The sequence below is a fragment of the Eurytemora carolleeae genome, unplaced genomic scaffold (assembly GCF_000591075.1).
Source record: "Eurytemora carolleeae unplaced genomic scaffold, Eaff_2.0 scaffold99, whole genome shotgun sequence".
NCBI classification, from domain to species: Eukaryota; Metazoa; Arthropoda; class Copepoda; order Calanoida; family Temoridae; genus Eurytemora; species Eurytemora carolleeae.
This window is the reverse complement of record NW_019396154.1, coordinates 283,242-307,562: the sequence shown is the minus strand read 5'-3', so window position 1 is coordinate 307,562 and position 24,321 is coordinate 283,242. Positions and strand designations below refer to the sequence as shown.

Sequence of the window (24,321 nt, the reverse complement as noted above, 5' to 3'; positions counted from 1 at the left end):
TAAACAACCTTGTACACAATTGTAGTTTTTTGACTGTCTTGACTAAATTACATTTCACGATTTCTTCACATTAGAAAATATTTTAAGATTTTAAAGTTTTTTATTATTTCGATTTTAATTTTAATGGAAAATGTGGACATTTTTTTTCGTTGCCACAATAAATTCTATAATCAAAAACTTGATATTAAAAAACTATTGCTGTGAATTTATAATATCTGGTTAAAATAATGTTACTTCAAATATAATAAACATTTTATACAACAAACTTTTAAACTGAAATAAAATTTTAAGTATCAAAAAAATTAGCATAGAATCCAAATGTGCCAAACTGTCCAGTATGATGATGAAATCCACCAACTGAAATAAAACATCTTTAGTTCCATTTTAAAATATTCCATTAACTTTTCTTCTTTGTAACATTATGATAATAACCATATTTTTAACATCTTTTAAAGGGACAGACATATAAAAGTTTCAACAATGTATAATTACTGAGTTTGAGTACAAAGTCGACGTTCAAAATCATGAATTTCAGGATCGTTTTATTTAAATTATTAAAAACGACAATGAAAAAAGTAGAAATTATACAGTAAACTAATTAGATGTTTAGGAACATATTTGTCGAGAGATTTGTCAAAAAATCAATTCTAGAATCAATTATTTCGTTTTCATCATTTTATTGAATTTCTTATTTTCTATGAATTTGTTCGCAAATTTCTACAAATTCTTCAAATGTCGTCTTTTCAATAAAAATTCCAGAAAGTCTGAAGAAAATATTTGTGAATAATCAGAGATTTTAGAAACTAATAATTGAATAAGATTACTTATTTTCGATGATAAGATTAATTTTTATTTTCTCAACCTGCTCCTAAACAACTATTTAGTTTGGTGTAAACCTTTGTTTAAATTTTTTTTCGTCGTTATTTCATAATTAAAAAAAACAATTATGAAAACATATCCACCCAAAAGTACAGTTTTAAACGTCGACTTTGCGCTCAAACTCAGGATTTACAGATGTATAAAAAGTTTTATATGCCTCAAATGAATCCTAAATAATGTGTCCACAACACTGCATACTCAGTTTAACTACCTTACATAGCCGGTCTGTCCCTTTAGCCANGGGGTTGCAAGTTTATTTTGAATGTATAGATTTTAGAATAGAATGAGACCAATAAACATCTTTTATTTTTTTTAAATGACTTCCGTGGAATTAGTTTTAGTCTCAAACTTAAACCATGCCTGCCTTTCCATGGGGTTGTTTTAATAATGCAATTTTTCTTTTTTCCTCATCAATTTATTTGTTGAGACAATTCAATATTTATATCTTATTTTGTAAAATATTACATACTGTCCACTTGTTTATCAGTATCTCTTCTTTTTAGCAGGAAAAAGTATATTCTACAAAATCAACATTTTCTTTTATTTTTTTTCCCAAAAAAACCATTAAGAGAAAGATAAAAAAATTTATAACAAAGAGAAGAGGGGTTTCAAATTAGATCCAAGAAGAATTTACATCTTATTTAAGGAATTGAGTTTTTGTCACAAACACTGTTTTACAAATTCCTATATCATTGCAACCCAATGTCATAGATCTTCGATATTTCAAATTTTGAAATGTATAACGTCAAATAATTAAAGTTTGAAATATTAAAGCTTTACACCATCAGGTTTCAAATATATAAGAATAAGAAAATTTGAGTTTCTGACAACTTGAAAAAAATATATAAACTAAACTATTAAAAAACATGATTTACCAAGATCCTCTCCAAAAGCCTCGCCATCAACAATTGGTTGACTCAAATCACCTTTATATCGTATATTTAGTTTTGTTTTTTATTAATAGTTATAAATGTAAATAAAGCAAGTTTTTAGGGGAAAAGATAAAAATGTCATTCAAAAGGAAAACATTTTTGTTTTGTTTTCAAGACAAGTTGCCTTTGAATTAATATTTGACCGAATCTATTTATAATCTTGTTAAAATTTATCGCCATTTAATGTTGAATATTTTCCTGCCACCTGCTATTTTGCTCAGTGAAAGTTAAAAAGCTTATACCGTTGTGTATCGGACACAACCCTATATAAATGGAATGTTACTTTAAATTACGCCTACTGTCTCTTTATGTTATAAAAATGAGATTACCATGCTGTCCTGCTGCTGGTTCAGGAGCTGGAAGTCCATGTATGAGTTCCCCATCTACAAATCAGAAATGTAACAATAGACTTTAGAATAAGAGATATATTTTATAAGTTTTATACATAACTAGATATCGTGCCCGGCGTTGCCTGTGGGCTTTTTGAAAATCGAACTTTTAAAAAAAACATTTCGATTTTTGAAGAAAAAAAATTATATATATATATATATGAGCGAAGAGCTTTATTATATAGATTCTTACTCTGCAATAATATCTGAAACAAAAGGATAACACATAGAATAATGTGGTTCTATAGGATAGCACATAGTCGGTAGTTTGTATGCATAATTGAAATATGAGAACCAGATATGTTGTCACCACCCATAAGTCTAACTGATTACCGACCCCGAAAAATCTCAACAATTCCTGATTTATGGAGATGGAGTGACAGCAATTATCAAAAATGTAAAAAATAGGAATTTCCCAAAAACCCATGGATTTGGGAAATTTTCTAAAAACCTAGGCATTTGGGAGATTTCCCAAATGCCTGGGTATCTGGGAAATTTCCCAAATACCTACAGATATTTGAGGGTGGTATATTTTTAAGATTTTGGAAATTTCTCAAATGACTGGATATTTGGGAAATTTCTCTAGTGCCTGGGTAACATGGGAAATTTCCCAAATGCATGAGTATCTGGGAAATTTCCCAAGTGCCTGGGTATCTGGGAAATTTTCCAAATACCTACAGATATTTGAGGGTGGTATATTTTTAAGATTTTGGAAAGTTCTCAAATGACTGAAAATTTCCAAGATACCCAGGCATTTGGGGAATTTCACAAATACCCAGACATTTGAGGAATTTCCCAAATACACCGACATTTGGAGAATTTCCCAAATGCCTAGGTTTTTGGGAGACTCCCCAAATATCCAGTCATTTGAGAAATTTCCAAAATCTTAAAAAAACATTGTCAAATACCTGTAGGAATTTGGGAAATTTCCCAAATGCCTGGGTATCTGGGAAATTTCCCAAATGCCTATTTAAAATAAATGTAAATGCTGTCGTGTTATGTTTATGGACTAAAAAAAGTTTTCAATTAAAACTTGCCATTGGATGAATAAGCATAATGACCCCCCCCCCCCTCTCCTTAAGGTGGTTACTATTTCAAGCCTAAATATATTAAATAATTAAGGGAGAACCTTTCTTAACCGAATTGGTTTACAGAGAGAAATGCTTTACAGAGAGAAAATCGGTTAGGTAAGATTATGCATTCGATTTCCTTAAGCTTTTACTAATAGTGAATCATCCTTAACAGCTTTAGGACAGACTCTTACGGAACCAAGTTGATCTGGAAAAATTGGAAGTCCTTTTGTTACATATAAAATATAAAAATATTTTTTGTTCTTCAAATAAAAATCGTGTTTTGAAAGAAATCTGGCAGGAGTTTGTATTACTAGCCATAGTGGGCGCTTCGCGCCCATCTTCTAAATTAATTGTGAACATGTTCTCTTTGTGTACATCGGAAAACAAAACAAAAATAAGTCGCGGATTTTCACAAAAAATTTCGCGGATTTTCAAAATTTTCAAAAATTTAATGATGTCCCACAAAAAATTTGGGCCCGATCGGTTCAGCCGTTTTGACGTTTATTGGATACAAACAGACAGACACCCAGACAGACAGACAGACAAACAGACAGACAAGCCAAATTTATATATAGATAAACGTGTTCAGGGCCAATGTAATACAAAAAAAGTATAATCACGTTTATGGTTTGATGAAATAGTTGTTTAATATTCTTGCCTCTAGGAACTGTTGCAAAGATGTTTGTAAACCCCTGAGTATTCCCTCCTATATCTTCACCTGGACCTGGAGTATGGAGTGAGGAAGGAGGAGGAGGTAGGACGGGTTGAGGATGGGTTGGATGATAAACATGTTCGGATTGTTTGTTATATGAATACCCTGTACGGTGGTGATCTGCATAGGAAGGATAAATTGGTTTGTTCTGAACAGGGTAGCTAGGAGAATGTGAATAGGAAGGGTAGGTAGGAGGATGGGGTGGGTAGGTAGGAGGATGTGGTGGGTAGGCAGGAGGACTTGGTGGGTAGGTAGGAGAATGGGGTGGGTAGGCTGAAGGATGTGGAGGATAGGATGAAGATTGCAGAGTATCTACATTCTCTCTATATACAGGTTCTTCCTGCAAAGCAAGAAGTTATAATAGGAATCAAATAGGTTGTCAAGTACAATAGTCGGCAACACAGAATGCGTACACTTTCAGTACAGCTGTTTAAACGTCATAAGTGTCAACTCAAATTTTCTGTCTGACAAAACTATAAATAATAGTGATATTTTTAGACTAAAGTGCTTATCTTTTAGTGAAATTAGTGCAATTTTATGTGTTCTTTATTTCTGTTTTTACACTTTTTCATTTAACGTTCTATAGACTAAATAACAGGGTTGAAACTGATATTGTACATAACCCTTTAACATTGTAATTCGGAAGTATAACGTTAAAACATATTTCAGAAATGTTTAATGATATCTTTGGAGAAGTGCTCTGGAAAGGTCTAATCGTGGATAAACCCCCAGATCCAGGGGAAATACAGGCAACAAGAAACGGTAATTTTCTAATGAAATGTCGTCTTCTAAGGATATTTAATTTTTTTTTCAAATGTCTTTTTTTACTATTTTTGGGAACACGTACGAAAAATATAAAAAATTTCAGAGGTGCTTTAATTATGAAATTATTGGAAAGTCTATGTAGATATACATTATAAACAGGGTGTCCCAAACAAAAATTTGGAGTATGGGTATTGGGTACTGAGGCAACAATTTTGATTAAATCATTAGAAATCTCGATATTTCAGTTATTTCCAGGCATTCTTTTTATATTACAATCACTTCTCTAATTATCGAGCATGAGCCGAAAAATTGATTTCCCAGATTTTTCAAATTTTGATTTTTTACATATATTCATTTGTTCATAATAACTAAAAATTCACAAATTTTCGTACATTTTATGTAAGTTATCTGTTGCAAAGTGTTTTGTGAGATAACATTTATATTATATTTAAATTTCGCAATATGGATGTCTCTGTGATTTGTTTTGATAAAAAACGACATATTTTCTTTTTATTTATTTTAAATCCATCAAGGGGGGGGGGGTACTTTAAAGGTATACTTTGAACATATACTAAGTCAACATTACATTATTATGAATTAAATAGTATTTTTGGTCTTCATTAATTATATTTTTTCATTTAGGGGACAAGCGAAGAATTTGTTTTGTGCCTGGATGCCGTCCACCCCCTAGGACATCCAGATTTAAATGTCCATAGAACAAAAAGAAGCAGGAATTGTGGCTGAATTCTTTGAAAATTGACGACACTAATGAAATCGGGGATAGCCGAGTGTGTACTCTTCATTTTGCTAAGTCTAATTTTAAGCCAAATTTGAGAACTTGTTCGAAACTTCCAGAAATATCCCCTGCAAGGAAATTGCTCTTATCCTCTGCAATCCCATCAATAACTGTAAAAGAACCAAGATATCCATTATCAACCTTTTTGTAAAATTCCAAAGAATAAGGCATCTAAATGTTTTAGTAAACAAACAAGGTCATCACATGATACGAAATTTAAAACAATTTTAATAAATAGTTAAAAATATTTTTGTATTTTTATTATTGTTTTTTGTTGTTGTTGTGTATGACAGTATGATGATATAATGTGCATACTTCAGTCATTGTTTAACCCACCAAAACTTCGTCACTTTTAAAACAAGGTAATCCAAATGAATTTTTGTAAAATTCGTAGAAAAGTATGAGTGTTTCAAAAAGTTAGAAGTCTAAATTTTTTAAAAAATTAACTGGCTTTAGAAATTGAACAGTAAACCTTTAATAACCCTAGAAATATTTACTTTAATTCTAATTAGAGGGCTGGGGCCTGGACGCCCCCCCCCCTCCCTCAGACTATTTAGTTTACATAGATATACAGTGAAAAAATTAAGCCACCAAAAGAAGTAAAAATACTCTATCTGATTTTGAGTTGTAAATATTTTTTACGTAATCCTACAAAGGTGACATTTACCTCCACCGAATCTTGGAAATAATACCAACTAATTAGAGGACATGTCGTCTTTCTTTTTTCATTTGACACATATGACGTTGTGCGCAGTTGGTCGATTTTTCTGTTGCCATCTATTGTACTTGACAACCTATTTGATAGGAATTAATTTGAAGACGATGGAAAACTATTTTAAAGTATGATGATTAAAAAAAGGAGTTAAAATTAACAGAAATTTTTTTTTGATTAACCAATTTTTTTTGTAAAAAAATATATTTTAAAATCTTTTATTTAAACTTACCTGACTAAAAAAAATATAGTGTTATTGCTAGAAAATGGATAAATATATTACCCTTGGACTTCGCATACATGGGTTGCTTTTAAGGCTAATATTTTACCAGGGGGTTCAGATGAAATTTAGAGTAGGGATCAGGCTTGTAATATGGATCATATTGTTTCTCAGGTCTGTATGGATCAGGTTTGTAATAGGGATCAAAATGTTTCTCAGATCTGTAGGGATCAGTTTTGTAATGGGGATCATGATGTTTCTCAGGTCTGTATGGATCATGATGTTTCACGTAGGGATCGTGATGCTTTCCATGTTTATAAGGATTATGCTTGGAGTAGGGATCCTGTTGATGCAAACTGTATGAATCAGGCTTCGAATAAGGATCGGGTTTGTAGTAGGGATCATTGTGATTCGAATTGTAGGGATCGGGTTGGTAGTAGGGATCATATGGAGGAGGTTCAGTGCCTGAAATATACAAAACAATCAGAAATATTGATATATAAAATTAAAAATGTGAATAAAAAAATCTAAAGTTGTGTAATTTCGTACTTACATATTTTGCCCTATATCTAATAACTAATTAACTAATCAAATCATATAACAACATTTTTTCGATTTTCTATTTCATTATAGAATTAACGGAATAACTAAACATTTGTTTATTAGCTAATTGGTTGATTTGTTATCATATGGATAAAATCCTGTATTTAGTTTTGGTACACTGCACTGGACCAAATTGGATTACTTTGGAGACTATGCAGACAATTTTACGGAATTTATTCAGTTATTTCTTTTCATTCTTTGTTTTCTGCAAGTTACAACTGTTAAAGTGTTTCTTTCTTTTCCAAATCATTTAGTTCACAGACAATATATAAGGCAAAAGACAAAAATAAACAACATAAATAGGTCGTCATTGAAGTTACATCCTGTGTGGTTAACACTGTATTAAAGAGCTTGTGAATCAATCTCTTTTATTGATTAAACTCATTTAATATTCATTGAAAGATAGATGTTTCATGTTAGGATTTATTTTGTGACAGTTAAATGATTTGAACAGTCGAAAGTATGTGATACCAGTACTCCCACATTGTATTGATAAGCAGTTGTAGTTAAACCACCATGTCTAAGGTATACACTTTACACATTACACTCTTTATTCAATTCTATCCTCAGCTTCACATTTAACAAGGAATCAGTAAATAATTTCTTATTTTTAATTTTAAATGTTCAAATTCTATTAGCTGAAAATATTTGTTATGATTTTTTACAAATTGATAATAAAATAAGCAAACTGTATTTCTTCCAAAATCCAATGCAGGATCAAACTAGCTTTAAAAGTTTATGCCTATACTTTGTAAGCTTACATCTTAAAGATTCCTTTTTTTGCTCCGCATGATACCGAGATTCACATTTATCCCGAAATTGGTCTAGTTGCTCAGAGTACGGTTCGGTACTTCAAATGGTCACCCTCTTTTACATGAAGTCTCAATTTTCCAGGCTGACCTGATTTCTTTACGCTCTGAGTTGGAGAGAACTAGAGATAATGTACACAACGATCTTCAAGGGGTTAAATATGCTTTATACGGGTACAAAGGTGAAAAACAACACTACAAAGCATAATAATGTACATGCAGACACCTAAGTTACTGTACATTATGGTTAAAGTTCGTTTAGGTATCCTAGAAAAAGACAGAGTTATCTGTTAAATTTTAAAAGTTAAATGTAAAGATATAACTAACTGCTCTACAGGGTGTCCCAATGAATATGGAATTTCAGTGACGAATTTGATATCGTCTTTCAAATTATTCTATGATTTAGTATAGTGATACCTACTGAGAAAGCTGTAGACTATACGAGTTTCGTCTGCTATGTTCACATTTCACATTTTGTTTGTTTATGATTTGACTGCATACAGTTATACTTAGTAAAACAAGAAAATTGCAGTATACAAACAGAGTAAACTTGTCCGTCTTCCCTGTTCATCTTGCAGAGACGTTATAGACACATCTTTATAGCCATTTACCGTTTACACAAAATAAACTCAACAGACATAATAATATTATGGGTTTTGAAATTAGATATTACAATGCTAATTTATAACAAAGACGATATCGAATTCGTCACTGAATTTCCATATTTTTTGGGCCACCATGTACTATACAAATGTAAAGATACAATTAACTATACTATAATACAAATGTAAAGATACAATTAGCTGTATTGGAGTGTAAAAATAAACTTAGTAAACTTATCTGAACTACAGGAAAGAAACAATAAAGACGACTTTTTAAAGTTTTGATTGTTAACAAGCTTTTTTACAAGTTTACAAGTAAATAAAGAGAAGCTTTTTAAATTGACAGCTTCCCTTTGCTCCCATGTTTACGTGATTCCAGCTGTTAAAAAACTTGATATAAATCAAAACTAAAATAGAAAGTTGCTTTCATTGTATTGATATATGCGACAACGAATTTAAAAAATGGTATAATGATGTCAAAATGTTTTTATTTAATTACAGATGGCGGAAACATTGCTGACAATAGCAATACGTTAGTGGTTGAAGAAGAAGGAGAAGCGGGTGGTTTAGAAGGTAATGTGTTTGAAGGGGGGGGGGGGAGCTGAAAATCTCGAGTTCTTATAATATATGAGTAGAATGAGATTTTCTTTATAAGGATACCTATAATATCCTGTTAGAGCCTTCAGGTATCATATTAACCTTCTTGTTTGTTAGTGATGTGAAGTTTTCTGTAAACTATGTTACGAAGGGGTTTTCTAATATAATCATGTGAAGTTTTCTGTAATCACTATATACCTTCTAAACCTTTAAAGAGATTTGAATTGACAATTTATACATTTCTTGAAAAACAGTTTAACGTACAGTGGAAATCAAAAAACAAAGGAATAAAAACACGGTGGTTTCATAAGGTATACTTCAAGACAAGTTACGTTTACTGCCCTTTAAAAATTTTGCGTTTTAAACCTTTATTATTTCTTTTTTTGTTAGATCACATTGAACAAGTGGTAGATATATTCTACTGCGTAATACAGCAAATCTTGATTATAAGATAATATTTAAAGGTAAAAATCAGATTTTATAAATAACTCTTTTCATTGATTAGAACTGCTGGGACAATTTAACAGTGGGCGAATACAGTATGGATTGGCTGGGATCAAACTAGAGATGGGAGTAAAGGTATTAAAGGAATATTTACCCGTAAAATCATCCATTATAGAAAGAGCAAAAGAGTAGAATCGCCTATTTCACCAAAGTTATTGAAGTGATATCGTACAATCCTCAATCAATACAAAGGATATTTATATCCTAGTGTGTATTGATAGCCTGGCAGTGATGAATATATCCTAGTGTGTACTGATAGCCTGGCAGTGATAAATATATCCTAGTGTATACTGATAGCCTGGCAGTGATAAATATATCCTAGTGTGTACTGCTAGCCTGGCAGTGATAAATATATCCTAGTTTGTACTGCTAGCCTGGCATTGATACATATATCCTAGTGTGGACTGCTAGCCTGGCAGTGTAAAATATATCCTAGTGTGTACTGCTAGCCTGGCAGTGATGAATATATCCTAGTTTGTACTGATAGCCTAGCAGTGATAAATATATCCTAGTGTGTACTGATAGCCTGGCAGTGATAAATATATCCTAGTGTGTACTGATAGCCTAGCAGTGATAAATATATCCTAGTGTGTACTGATAGCCTGGCAGTGATAAATATATCCTAGTGTGTACTGATAGCCTGGCAGTGATAAATATATCCTAGTGTGTACTGCTAGCCCAGCAGTGATAAATATATCCTAGTGTGTACTGCTAGCCTGGCAGTGATAAATATATCCTAGTTTGTACTGATAGCCTGGCAGTGTAAAATATATCCTAGTGTGTACTGATAGCCTGGCAGGGTGAGGGTGCTCCTATTCTCCGTAAAAGTGTGTGTGCTCATCATTTACCAGATATTATCAGGTGAAATTTAGTTATTTACTTTTTGGTAAAACTATGGATATTTGCGTTAAAATTCATTGCTTTTGAAAAAAATTCCGAATAAAATTGCAGTTTCCGAATTTTATATTTTTTTCTTAAAAAGTGTCCCAATAAAAAGAAATCCTTTGTATTATTCTTATTTTTTGTATATTTTCTCTGAAGAAAATTCGTCCGTAATTTAGATTGATATTGTTTAGTGAATAGGAAGAAAGTAAATAGATACACATTCGATTAATTCAGCAATTACAAATAAATGTTAAAAATATTGCCTAAAATTTAATATTGTGATTTTACACAAAAAATCCATGACATCTCTATGGAAATTAACTTATTTGTGGTCAATGATGTTTCAAGATACCATACGTCCTAGCTTGTATGTTTTTAAATCTATGAATTGGTTGCCTAAATTATACAAAGTAACAAAAGTAAACCAAAAGAAATAAAATTCACTTTAACTTGATAAAGACTTCATAAAGCAGAATTATATAATATTTCAGTTTTCTGAGACCAAGCAGTACCTTTATTGCTAGATTTGAGGAAGAATTGGACTTGGATACTATTATCAAATCATTTTCATAATATTTTACTATTTTTGTAAATACATAATCTTTTACTTTATCAATAAAATAGGTTATGAATAGTAAAATATGCGATTATTTTGTTATTGACCATGCGATAAATAATGCTCGCAGACATTTAACATTTTCAAGCTAAACTTGAGTTAAAGATGCTTAAACTAAAACATTAAAGAACATAATATCTACGGTACAAATCTAAAAGGATGGCGAGTAAAAAAGCCGGGTTATCTGTTTAGTTTTAAATTTGTGTAAAAAAAATAATAATATTACCTGTTTTCACATGGACAAAGTACTCATAACCTAAAATATATATTCATATGTTATTATTAAATTCCAAGTTTTACTAAAGCAAATAATCTAAGCAAATATGGTCTTTAAAAAACGAGCTTGCTTTTGTTATATACCGATATATTTTTCAAAAAATCTGAACTCTTAGAAATCCGCAAAACATCTGTGATACATATACTCAAATCTTTTATACTGAAGATTGCATCTAACACAAAAAATGTTATAAAAAGATTATTTAGATAATTAAATATTTCTATGATTAATAAGGGTTTTTATGTGATTAATTTCAATAGTATACTGTGAACCCAACCAAGGGTTCTAAAAGTTCTAGAATAAAGCCAAACAATCCAGATTCAGTCCAAAAGCGTATTGAACCCCGCGTAATGTTTGCAGCCTTAAATACACAACAGGATAGGTGACAAAGGGTGTCTGTCCTGTCTCATCTGGAGATATCAAGTCAGTCCCGTTTAAAGAGCGGTTTAAAGGGCAGTTATGGTAAGATCGATGCTGGAGAAATGAGTGAAACCGCATTTATCCAGCCAGTAAAGAAAGCAGTATCGTCGGCCATCTTATCCCTGGGATCCCCCAAGACTCGGCAATAAGCACAAAGCATCTTATCATAAGAGTCCAATGTGGCTCGTTTCAGCTTTTGATCTTACCTCACAAAATCACTACTGCTAGACATGTATACTGTAAAGAATTTGATTTTAGCTTTGTGTTTAAAAAAACGGGTGAAATACAATTCGGCAGAGCTTGCAACCTTTGGATCACTGTGATTATGACCCATGGCATACACTCTGACTCATGCAGAAAAGAATCTGCTCCTTCCACCAACCCTTAATATCGGCCCATAATCGAAAATATATCTCTCTATCTACATACATATTTTGCTTGTTTGTTTCTATCTAATTAACGTTAAAATCCCAGGGAATCAACAGAAAAATCCGCAAAAATTTCTGACGATTAAAAATGGCGATATTCAGAGTTTAAAGCTAAAATTGTTAATAACAAAGGGTTAAAAGCCTAGTATATAATATATCTATATAATCAACTAAATGTTATATAATCGGATTTTTTTAAGGAAAATAAAACAAAATGGAGAAAGTTGAAGCAGATCATTTATCAGGACTGGGGTTTCTATAGGAATTGAAATAAAATATTGGTCAACCTCTCTTGAGAAATTAAATGAGATCGTTTTGATATTGAAAGGGACTGTACACGTAATTTTAAGTGACCGTTCTTTAAGTTATAAGCCCTAGTCACAACGGAACCATTTTAATCTTTTTCTAATTAACAATATTGATGTCTTTTGCCGGTTTTATTTGTATCCATTCCTTCTATTGTATTAATCTGCAAGACACTAGTTTCTATTTTCAGAAAGAAAACTAGAATATCTCCATCATTTTGCTTAGACAAAGGTTTAAGGTAATTATGACTGGTTCATCACTTGAAATTACGTCGACATTAATTTGTACCATCAAGATAAAACTGGGCGGGGCCATTTATCATTAGGGTTTGAAAAACTTTCAGGTTAGAACAAGGAACTAATGCAAGGTAAGTTTATTGCGGTTGTGTATACTCTGCGTACATATTGAAACCAGTTCTCTCTCAGTGTTCGTCTAGTATCTGAGGAGTATTAAAGCATTTAATTTTGATAGTTTTGATAATTCACGTAATAGTTTCCAATGACCAGAATATTTCGTAGATTATTTTGTGAAAATGGACTCCATGTGGAATCCGTCTTGTGTTTAATTTTCCGCCAAAGACAGTGCACTTCTGCAGTACAAAAAATGCGTACATCCCCAAAATAACTTTCCTTGCATTAGTACCTTGTGTTAGAAGATCTTTTTAAAATTTAAAAATGAATTTTTAAAATATTTGTCTCTTAAGTTGTTTAATGCAAGAAAAGCATATTGTGTTTTTTTTAGAAAAATCGGGAACTGATTAAAATATAAGAAATATTGATATAAATCTTAAGACATCTTAAGATATTGATATGAAAATATTGAAAGCGTTGATGGAAGTATTTTCATTTCATACTTTTCCACAAAGTTATTTATTGGAAAAAGAATAGAGTTTTAGCAACAAAACTCTAATTTTCTAATCTTTATATCTTTGCAAACCAATTTCGTAGACCTTTGATATTTCATCTATAAATTCCGATATATCAAATAATCTAAGTTGGACAAATTAAAGGTTTACACAATCAGGTTGCGAAGATATAGGGATAAGAACATTTAAGTTTGTGGCAACAACTCAATTCCTTGGTTTAGAACAACAGTGGGCCATAAAAGAATTTATTTACTACACACAAATTTATTCTGGAATACACTATAAACTCGGTTTCGGTAGCTAATGTTTACATTTAATTTAATTAGGCTTGGGTCGAAACAATAATTTACAGTTTCGACATGAGAGGATCGAGGAGAGGGTTTTTGAAAAATATTTTAAAATTAATGAATTTATTTACCTCGCTCCGTTTTATCTTTATAAGTGTCATTATATAACTCTGGACTGCGACTAAGGTTGAGTATTGGTTTCAATTTCATTTTTCGGTTCAAGTCCAGTTTCGGTTGAGTTTGTTTACAAACAACCAAGATACAATTTACAGCCACCGAAAATGAGTTCATTGTATTTTACGGAATTTTCTTATGGCCTTACCTACCTCGATTTAGACTATCATACGATTTCATCCAAACCCTGAGAGTTTAAAACTTATAAATGCCATTCGTTTTTGGCAAAATGAGACCGATAATTAAATACTAGAGATGCCAGATATAACTAGAACCTGGGAGGAACTGTTAGTTTAAAAACAACTACGTACCCTAGAACAAATCATTAAATTTATTTAAACTTTTTAATGTTTAGTTGATCAGTGGCCGAATTCAAAGAATTTGAGCGGCGGTTTAACTTTAAGCCGCGGTTTAAAAATGGTTGGTTCCACTTAAAATTGTATCAAATGTTTCAAGATTTTAGCCGGCGCTTAATTTAAACCGGGTTTTGGCAGATTTAAACCCTGGCTCGAATTCTTTAAATTCCATCTCAGAGCACTTTACAATTCTGTTTAAACTTTAAAGTCGCGTTAATTTCAAGTAACCCGCCATTTAAAATAGACTTAATTTTGCCCCATTCACAAAGATATCCTTTAAACATTTCTCTCATATCAAATATATAGAAGACGTTATTATTCTAGAGTAACGTTGTTAATCGAGCATATGGTACTCTACATGTGGAGAGTCTCTTGAAATTGCATTTTTAGTCCTTTTCCGTAAACACTTTTAATCTTGAATATTAAATGATTTCCTGGTGTTTTTGGTGATATTCACTTTCTGGAATATATTCTGGTTGCTTCTGATATCCATGCTCATGTTGGTGTGGATCTTTCTGATATCCTTGATCATGATGGTGTGGATCTTTCTGATATCCTTGATCATGATGGTGTGGATCTTTCTGATATCCAAGATCATGATGGTGTGGATCATTCTGATATCTTTGATCATGATGGTGTGGATCTTTCTGATGAGCGTAGTGAGATTGTTTGTGAACATGATGAGATGGTTTATGTTGATCATGATATTTATGATGTCCAGGTTTATGATCATGATACTGAGAATCATGTCTATGTTTGCCTCCGGCGACGACGTGTTTAGGAGAAACCTCTCGGAGGAGCACATCATATTCCTCATACTCCACATAATCCTCATACTCATCATAGTAGTCTTCATACTCATCATCATACTCTTCTACAACTACCACGGAGGAGGGGACTACAGCAGGGAGAGGTTCAACTCCTGGAAATAAATAAACTAGAATAACAATAACAAAAACAAAAACAAAACAATAACAATAATAATAACAATGACAATAACAATAACAAAACAATAACAATAACAATAACAATAACAATAACAATAACAATAACAATAACAATAACAATAACAATAACAATAACAATAGCAATAACAATAACAATAACAATAACAATAACAATAACAATAACAATAAAAAACAAAAAAAACAATAACAATAACAATAAGACATAACAAAAACAATAACAAAAACAATAACAATAACAAAATTTAACAATAAGAATAACAAAATATAATAATAACAATAACAAATGAAAATGACGATGAAAATGACAATGACAATGATAACAATAACGATAATGATAATGATAATGATAACGATAACGATAATGATAATGATAATGATAATGATAATGATAATGATAATGATAATTATAATAATAATGATAATGATATTAACAATTATACTGATAAAGATTATGATAATGATAATGATAATGATAACGATAACGATAACGTTAACGATGATTATAATTATAATAATAATGATAATCATAATGATAATGATAATCATAATGATAATGATAATGATAAGGATAATGATAATGATAATGATAATGATAATGATTATGATTATGATTATGATTATGATTATGATTATGATTATGATTATGATTTTGATTATGATTATGATAATGATAATGATAATGATAATGATAACGATAACGATAACGATAACGATAATTATAATATAATGATAATGATAATGATAATGATAATGATTATGATTATGATAATGATAATGATAATGATAATGATAATGATAATGATAATGATAAAGATTATGATGATTATGATAATGATACCTGGTATAACAACACGTTGTGACTTATTTCCCCCTTTAACTTTATTTCCTCTTAATCTTCCCAATATTTTCTTCCCACTTCTCAGTTTCTTCCCATCCCTTAGCCTTTGTCTTTTTCCAAGTTGATTCGCCAACTGCAATCTGTATTCAGTTGAAGACCTTTAAACCTTTATTTTATGAATTTTCAAGTTGAGTGTCACTTTAGTTGTTTTAAAACATCTATTTATATTGCAAGTTATTGCAGTTCGCACTGAAAGCTTAGTTTAAGAAATACAATCGTAAAAGAAAGAAAAAAATAAAATAAATAAAATAATCGTACTTTTAACATTTAGAGTTTGGAAATAATAAGAATAGTTATCTGTTTAATTCAGCAGAAATATTTAACTTGAAACCACATGTAACATTGAGATTACATCAAACCTAATCAATTAGAATTACGAGTTTAAAGTTTACTAGAGCGTTACTTAATATTCAATACGTACTTTAACTCGCAGATATTAAAGGGTTTAACAACGTTACTTCAATATACTAATTAAAGAGTGACATCAACGATTTACAATTTCTTCATATCTTGATAAACTGAAATTGTAAGCTGCTCGATTTGAGATTATTAATTTTTTATGTTGAACATGAATAAATTTTTAAGTCCCTTCACACAAAGTAGACCAAAAACATAACATGATTCTGGTACTGTAAGCGTAATTTCAAGTGATCCTCCGCGCAAAGATGTCAATGCCCGATTTACAACGGTATCCTTGAAACCTTTATCTTTTCAAAAATGTGAAAAATATTTTTTCTTAACATAAAAGTGTTTAAAATTGACAATTCCTGCAGTATAAATACGTAAGTCGATTTTGTAGAGAAACTTAAATTAAAAATGATCAGTTTTCAAAATGCTAAACATTGATGTCTTATTCATACTAGAGCAGACAAAGCTTTTAAGCTTGTAACCTTGTGAATGGGACATTGCCATCTTTCCATACAGGGTCACTTGAAATTATGCTAACAGTCCCTTTCATGCTAAGAATACACTGTTTAAATGCCCAGGTCCCGTACAGTCCCTTTAATGCTAAGAATACATTGTTTGAATGCCCAGGTATCGTACAGTCCCTTTAATGCTAAGAATACATTGTTTAAAGGCCCAGGTCCCGCATAGTCCCTTTAATGCTCGGAATACATTGTTTAAATGCCCAGGTCCCGTACTTAAATTCGAAAGCCCGAGCCGTAAATAAGGCTCAACAACAGCTTAGACCCGAGTCGTATTTTCTTGAATTTTTTAAATCGCCGGCTCAGGTCCCGTATAGTCCCTTTAATGCTCTGAATACATTGTTTAAATGTCCAGGTCCCGTAAAGAAACCCAAAACTTTAAAACTTTACGATATTACGATGAAAAAGTGTTCTTCCCTTTGTCCTTTTTTAATGATTTTATCCAGTTGAGCGAATTCTTGTTTCTTCTCTGCTCCTTCTAATCCCGGAGTATATCCTAGAATTATAGTTTCAAATTATTTTCCGGATCAGTTTAGTTCCATAAAAGTCTTACAAAGTTGCGGAAATTTAAGAATGTAAAGGAAAAAACTTTTTGCCACAAACTCAATTTTTTAATCATATAACCAAATATTCTAAGGTTGTAACGATGTCAAAAAATTTGAAAAAACAGCTGTGTGTTTATAAAAACAGCTGTGTGTTTATAAAAACAGCTGTGTGTTTATAAAAACAACTGTGTGTTTATAAAAACAGCTGTGTGTTTATAAAAACAGCTGTGTGTTTATAAAAACTGTGCCGAACACTGTCTAGAGAAACTGTTTCCTAATTGAATTGAATAAATGTTACCATGAAACCGTCATTAGATTACCACAAATATACTGTGCAGGGAGTTCCAATAAACATGGGAATTGTGTGCTAATGTTTAAATGTCTTAAATCTATCTGTAAACGAATGAAAATATTGACATTATTTAATATGCTGTTATTTTAATCCTTCAGGATTTCTCATTGTGATCTACAGTCTACACTTTTCAACGCCACAAAAATTGAATCAATATTCTGTAAAGGAATGAAAATTGAAATTCTTCTCATGTATGCTACAAAGGAATTGAGTTTTTGACACAACTACAAATTTTCTAATCCTTACATCTTTGCAATCTGATAGTGGACATCTTTGATATAGAGATAAGACAATTTTTGTGGCAAAGACTCAATTCTTTACGGTAGTTATTGACTATTAAAAACGACATTTTGATGTTTTTCAATAATTTTTCTTTTTTACTGATACACCCTGCAAAACCGCGGCAGTACCACATTTTGTTTTTATTTCCCCATCCTGGTGAAAACCACAATTAAACCAGAAGTTTAACCAGTATATTCTACTGCTTTCAATAAAATAAATGTGACGAATGTTTAAACTCACCAAGTTTAATCAGTTGTTCCCTAAGCTTGGTAGGTTCAGATTTAAGATCAGAATCAATTTCTTTCGCCTCCTTGGAGAATATTTTTTAAACAAAGCTCAAAGCTCAAAACGTAAGTTCACAAAAATATTTTTCCTTTTTTAAACTTTGGAAATAAATAAATCTTAATCAGGTTTTTCTTAGATTTCATTTTTCAAAAGACCTGTTTTAAATGTTTGAATTAAATAGTTCAACCTTATTTTCTTTAACTAACTTTTCCAATTTCTGAATAACTGTCGTTCTTGACGATCCTTCGCCACTGGAGTCCACTTCCGGGGTAGGTAGCTTCACTGCCGATTCTTAGGGATAAAAGCACAAATCGATTAGTCAGTCGACTATAAGTTCGTGAAAATATTGATCAAAAAAATATTAAATATTCGATCTAAAGCTATATTAAGGACTAGTTCATATTATTGTCTCATAACCCTTTATTAGGAGTAACCCTTTACTAATATCAAAATTCCGCCGCCGTCTCCATCGAGATCAAGAAAGCGGAGAAAATAAAAGATACATTTAGAACGTAAACATTGAAATGGAGAAAAATCCATATAAGAACTATATTTTAAAAATCCTCTTTTTCGGGTTGTTAAAAATTGATAACTTGTTAAAGGTAAATTATTTTTCAACTCATTCAACTCATACAACTCATTCAACTCATACAACTCATTCAACTCATAAAACTCATAAAACTCATACAACTCATACAACTCATTCAACTCATTCAACTCATACAACTCATACAACTCATACAACTCTTTCAACTCTTACAACTCATACAACTCATACAACTTATATAACTCATACAACTTAAACAACTCATACAACTCATAAAACTCATACAACTCATACAACTCATTCAACTCATTCAACTCATACAACTCATACAACTCATACAACCCATTCAACCCATTCAACTCATTCAACTCATTCAACTCATTCAACTCATTCAACTCATTCAACTCATTCAACTCATACAACTCATTCAACTCATACAACACATACAACTCATACAACTCGTATACAACTTATCATGAATTAATTTATGCCGGTTTACCTGTAACTGCAACTGCCGCTGATATTAACAGTAACAACAACATACTGTCAGAACTCTTTTCCTTATTATAGAGACGCCATTTATTTAATTTTGTGGAATAAGACATCTATCAAGAAACGTTTTTGTCCTCACTCTGTCAAAGAACAGGGATCTCTTATCTAAATCAGAAAATAAAAATAGTTATTAAAAGTTTAGATGGAGCAATATCATGCTTGAATGCTTTTCTTCAATAGATGTATGATAATATATATTCTACAGGGTTACCCACAAAGAATGAGACTGTAAAAACGACATAAAACACTTTAAATATGACATTTACAAGGTTAAATTAAGTATTCATGACATGAATATAATTTTTTTAACCTTTTTAATGATTGCGCAAATTAAGAAGCAAATTTACAGTTTCAGGGAATCCTAAACATAAAGAAATTAACAATTCCGTACAGTCGTCTCTGAAGTCTCATCTTTTTTGGGTAACCCTGTATAGTTATTATTTATGTGTTATACAAAGGATTAATTCTTCAATTGTAATCTTTAATACAAGACTACATGTTTTTTTATGAAATTTTCAACTTTATAATGTGCAAAGTGCAAAAAGTAAAACACAATGAATAAAAATATGTATCAAACTTTAAATGAGTTTTTTTATGAAAAACAACTGAAATTAAGTCAAAATTAGCTTTTTAAATTATCAGAAGTATTTTTAAAACTACACAGCTACCATATAAATGACAATACAAATGACCAGCTGTTTTAACACAATAATACAATCATATTGCTCTTTGTGATAAATGGGCTGCTTCCTTGTTGAAATAAATTATGATGTGTCTTTGTATTTAGTTTTTGTATATCTAAGTAGCTATGTATCTATGTTTATACCCATCTATTTATCTATGTATCTGTGTGTTTATGTATCTACGTACCTATGTATATGTTTGTTTGTTTAGTATCTATGTATTAGAGATGTCAACGATAGTGTAACGTAACGTAAAATGTACGTTTTTGTACGTTACGATACAATAATGTGTAACGTTTGGATATATTCTATATAACGTGAACGTTAAACGTTAACGTTATAGAAGCTCATACCTAACGTTAACGTTAAACGTTAACGTTAGAGGAACATACCCCCAACGTTAGCGTTTTGTGGAAATGTAACGTTATTTTTCTAATATCTACATCTTTTTTGACCATAACGTGAAGAAATGTTTTGTTTCCAAGGGGAGTTTGAAAGTCTAACGTTTGAAAAACTAATTGTGATTTGATTGAATATCGTAACGAAAGGATTTCTATTTCAAAGTTCAACTTATAAAAAGTGTAACGTTGTATAACTGAAAAATGCATTACTGTTTATGAAAACGTTTTGAAACGTTTTCCCTTATAGTGTAATGAAAAATTCAACGTTGCAGAAATGTGTTATTATTTAATAATCAGGAAACGAATTTTTTTTTTTTACAGAGTAAAATTCTGTAAATCAAAACGTTTCATAATTTTCTCTGAATACTAAATTGATTAGTCTAACGTTAGATATATGTCTGATGAAAATATTATTCAAAAAACGTTAGACTAAGAGGGATGAGTTTTAATTTCAAAAGTGTAACAATAATTCTGCCAATCAAAACATTTCAAAACGTCTCTAATATATCAATATAAGAGATTCGACTGATGATTATGACAGCAAAGACTAATGGTTTTTCATTTCAAGTTTAAAGAAAATGAGTTTATGCCAAAAACTCTAATTTTCATTTAATATATCTTTGCAACCCGATGTCTGCATTGCGTAAAAAAAGAAAAAATTAACCCTAAACTAATCTAAAATAATTTAGAACTACTGTTCCACATGCAAAAGTGGTTTCAATGATAATTTCAAGCGATCCTCCATTTAAAGAGGGCCATGCTCGATTCCCAATGATAACGTGTATACCTTTATCTAATTGATGATTTGAAAATTAGGAGTGTTTTCCTATCTTGTAATTGTATGCTGAACATTAAGGGTGATTGATTTGTGCCTTTTTTTAGAACTCAGCCAGCCGCCCACCTGAGGTCGCTGCGTTTTAAATTAATAAAAATATCGTAATCAAAAAAAAATTCAAAATTGACCATAAGGTTTCGAATTGACAATGTAATATTGGAGAAATCGCCGTCAGGCCTATAAAAATATTTCAAAAAATAAATATGATACATCATTTTCTTGGAAATTTCATGCTGAATTCAGATTCGAAAACCATTTTTAAATATATTAAAATCTAAAGAAGTTATGGCCAAATAACGGTACTAAATTCCGGTTTTTAAACTTTTTAATGTTTTTGATGAGTTTTTTTTAGCTCTGGCTCACTCAATTTTCAATTTTTTTAAACGCTTTTCAGATTTGAATTTGAATTTCCAAGAAAATTATGTATAACATGATGTTGTGGCCTTACGGTGAATTAAATCGTCAAATCGCAAATTTTGAAAAAAAATTTTGATTGCAATATTTTTTTTAAGTGAAAACGCAGCGACTTCCGGTGGGCGGTTGGCTCTATTCCAATATTGATCACCCCTACTAGACAATGGACATGCCACCCCATAAATGAAAGGTCACTTGAAAATACGTCTCTAGTCCCTTTAAGACACACTTTGAGTTGAAAGTCTTATGCTTAAAACTTTCATTCACAAATTTTTAAAATCGTTAAAAATAATAATATTATAACATCTTTATGCATAATGCATATTCTTCTACACATTCTCTAAAAAGGTTACCTATACAACAGCAACATACAGGGTGAGTAAAAAAGTAATTACGTAAAAAATCTTGCAATGCTTTCATTTAGAAACAAAAATTATTTTAAAGAAGAAGAAATATTAAGGCTTAAACATTTTAATACAACGCAACGTATAGAACATTTTTTCAAATCTTTCTTAGAAACGAAACGAATAAACAGTTTTGATGGTCAGTTGTAAAAAAGTGTAACAAAAAAGTTTTCACAATAACGTTTCGATTAATCGTAACGTAAGAAAAGGTGCATTTTAGTAAATTTCTAAACGTAATTAAAAGAGTTTATATTGGAAAAGTTAAGATAAAACGTAACGTTAACAAAAAATATTCTTTGCACTGAAATGAATTGTAACGTTCAGAACTATGCCCCAATAACGTTTTAGTAAAGCAAAACGTTTGTCATCTTTTAGATCGTAAACCAAGTGAAAGTGTAACGTAAGGTCTCTGAAAATATTTACCTTGCATGAAAGTGGAACGTTAAAAAATTGTGGTTATATTACATAAGCTTTAACGCAACGTTGGGAAAGTTTTTTAAAACGGGAAATGCAAAAGCGTAACGGAGCTTACTGTTTTTCACTAACATTTACTAAAGCTTAACGTTGTATAAGGTATTCAAGTGCAGAAAATTCATTACGTAACGTTACTCTATGCCATAAAATTTCATAATGTGCAACGTAACGTTTCTAACGTTAATACTTTTGATAAACACTATCGTAACGAAAGCTAAAATCTACAAAAATCAAAACGTTGACATCTCTACTATGTATATAAGCATCTATGTATCTACATATCTATGTAAAATGTATAACCATGTATATACATATCTGTTTAACGACGTATCTTTGTATCTATGTACCTTACTACCTATGTACCTATGTACCTAGGTATCTTTTTATACATTTATAATAGTATCATATGTTTCTTCTATACATGTGGTATTCTGTCCTGAACAGTCCTACTCGTTAAACTGCATTATTATGTTTTGTAAAACTAGATAATTGCTCTGGGAAATATTCACAAAAAATTCAAAACAAAAGATTATAAATTAGTTTCTATGTGTATTTTGAACATATCATATTAAGTATAGGTATCGTTTATATTAAACAATTACGACTTTACACACAAACCACTTAAACTGTTTGAGGGGGGGGGGGGAGGTTATATTTGTGTAATTTTTTGGCTAAATATTACCACAAGCTGTGGTCTTAAATAGAACCAATTAAACTGTTTGACTGACTTCTTTCTGCTTGTAAAATGTTGAATGCTAAACTCCTTGGGCTCTATGATAATTTAATTCTAGTAAAAATTAATAAAACAGAACTAATTTCCCAATTTTTTTGGTCGAAAATTTTATTTAATGGGGTTGTTTTGCTCTATCAAAAAATTTAACATTTTAGATGCTACAAGATTTTGTGACATCGATAATTATCATAAGATCTGTTACCACAACGTTTGGTCCTAGCCGCGGCGTTCGGCTGAGACCTGGTATATTTTAAAAATACTGTGTGTACATCGAAATTATTTTTAAACGTCAAAATATGGTATTAACAGGTTTTTCAGAAATAAGTTTTTTTCACCTGTTGATTATAAAAAACTTACTCTCTTTTTACCTGTTGATTATAAAAAACTTACTCTCTTTTTACCTGTTGATTATAAAAAACTTACTCTCTTTTTACCTGTTGATTATGAAAAACTTACTCTCTTTTTACCTGTTGATTATGAAAAACTTACTCTCTTTTTACCTGTTGATTATGAAAAACTTACTCTCTTTTTAGTCTTGTCCTTCTTAATTTGAGGTTTCTCCTGTGCTTTTCCTTGTAACGATCACATGTTGGTCGGCTGTACACTGGTACACTGTACACCGTTCACCGTACACCGTGCATTGTACACTGTACTCTGTACAGTGTGATCTAAAAAAGTATAAATGAATTATCTGATAAAGAATGCTTTGTTATTTACAAATCAAATAACTGATTTGTTTGATTTTTTCTTACTGAATTATCCATATGGTTTAGCCCCCCCCCTTGACACTAACTAACCACATAAATATCTCTTTA

At 30.8% G+C, this 24,321-nt stretch overlaps 2 protein-coding genes and 1 long non-coding RNA gene across 8 annotated transcripts; 2 read left to right on the top strand and 1 right to left on the bottom strand.

The window, feature by feature from the left end:
* Positions 1 to 193: 193 nt before the first annotated feature.
* Positions 194 to 24,170, bottom strand: LOC111696628 (extensin). Of its 5 annotated transcripts, none has more exons than XM_023466290.1 (13): positions 24,007 to 24,170; positions 19,510 to 19,667; positions 18,651 to 18,754; positions 18,419 to 18,488; positions 17,417 to 17,495; positions 16,014 to 16,153; positions 14,642 to 15,129; positions 11,321 to 11,351; positions 6,588 to 6,943; positions 3,932 to 4,325; positions 2,141 to 2,194; positions 1,755 to 1,805; positions 194 to 357 (listed from the first exon to the last, which is right to left on the bottom strand). In XM_023466290.1, exons 2-13 carry the CDS (start codon positions 19,613 to 19,615, stop codon positions 287 to 289), a joined length of 1,944 nt encoding a protein of 647 aa, XP_023322058.1. In that variant the 5' UTR covers positions 19,616 to 19,667; positions 24,007 to 24,170; the 3' UTR covers positions 194 to 286. The 5 variants fall into 5 exon arrangements, with proteins under 5 accessions (XP_023322058.1, XP_023322057.1, XP_023322062.1 ...); XM_023466289.1 differs by having other exon boundaries at positions 24,029 to 24,170; XM_023466294.1 differs by having other exon boundaries at positions 3,992 to 4,325; positions 24,029 to 24,170.
* LOC111696630 (uncharacterized) lies at positions 4,499 to 5,793 on the top strand. Its single transcript, XR_002764120.1, has 2 exons — positions 4,499 to 4,747; positions 5,393 to 5,793. It is a non-coding gene; the product is annotated as an uncharacterized LOC111696630 (long non-coding RNA).
* Positions 7,320 to 11,118, top strand: LOC111696629 (drebrin-like protein). 2 transcript variants are annotated; one of them, XM_023466295.1, is made up of 6 exons: positions 7,337 to 7,606; positions 7,976 to 8,072; positions 8,994 to 9,065; positions 9,595 to 9,668; positions 10,372 to 10,454; positions 10,970 to 11,118. In XM_023466295.1, the coding sequence occupies exons 1-6, from the start codon at positions 7,598 to 7,600 to the stop codon at positions 11,049 to 11,051; spliced, it is 417 nt and encodes a 138-aa protein (XP_023322063.1). In that variant the 5' UTR covers positions 7,337 to 7,597; the 3' UTR covers positions 11,052 to 11,118. The 2 variants fall into 2 exon arrangements, with proteins under 2 accessions (XP_023322064.1, XP_023322063.1); XM_023466296.1 differs by lacking the exons at positions 10,372 to 10,454; positions 10,970 to 11,118 and adding an exon at positions 9,840 to 10,353 and having other exon boundaries at positions 7,320 to 7,606.
* Positions 24,171 to 24,321: the final 151 nt, after the last annotated feature.

What these genes read in the sequence shown, in the direction of transcription:
- LOC111696629 (XM_023466295.1), top strand. An exon ending in TGCTTTATACGGGTACAAAG is followed by an intron (nt 8,073 to 8,993) that starts GTGAAAAACAAC and finishes ATTTAATTACAG; the next exon opens with ATGGCGGAAACATTGCTGAC. An exon ending in AGAAGCGGGTGGTTTAGAAG is followed by an intron (nt 9,066 to 9,594) that starts GTAATGTGTTTG and finishes TTCATTGATTAG; the next exon opens with AACTGCTGGGACAATTTAAC.
- LOC111696628 (XM_023466290.1), bottom strand. Translation starts at nt 19,615, where the DNA reads ATGTCTTATTCCACAAAATTAAATAAATGGCGTCTCTATAATAAGGAA. An exon ending in AGCGGCAGTTGCAGTTACAG is followed by an intron (nt 18,755 to 19,509) that starts GTAAACCGGCAT and finishes TTTATCCCTAAG; the next exon opens with AATCGGCAGTGAAGCTACCT. An exon ending in CTTTGCAACAGTTCCTAGAG is followed by an intron (nt 2,195 to 3,931) that starts GCAAGAATATTA and finishes TCTGATTTGTAG; the next exon opens with ATGGGGAACTCATACATGGA.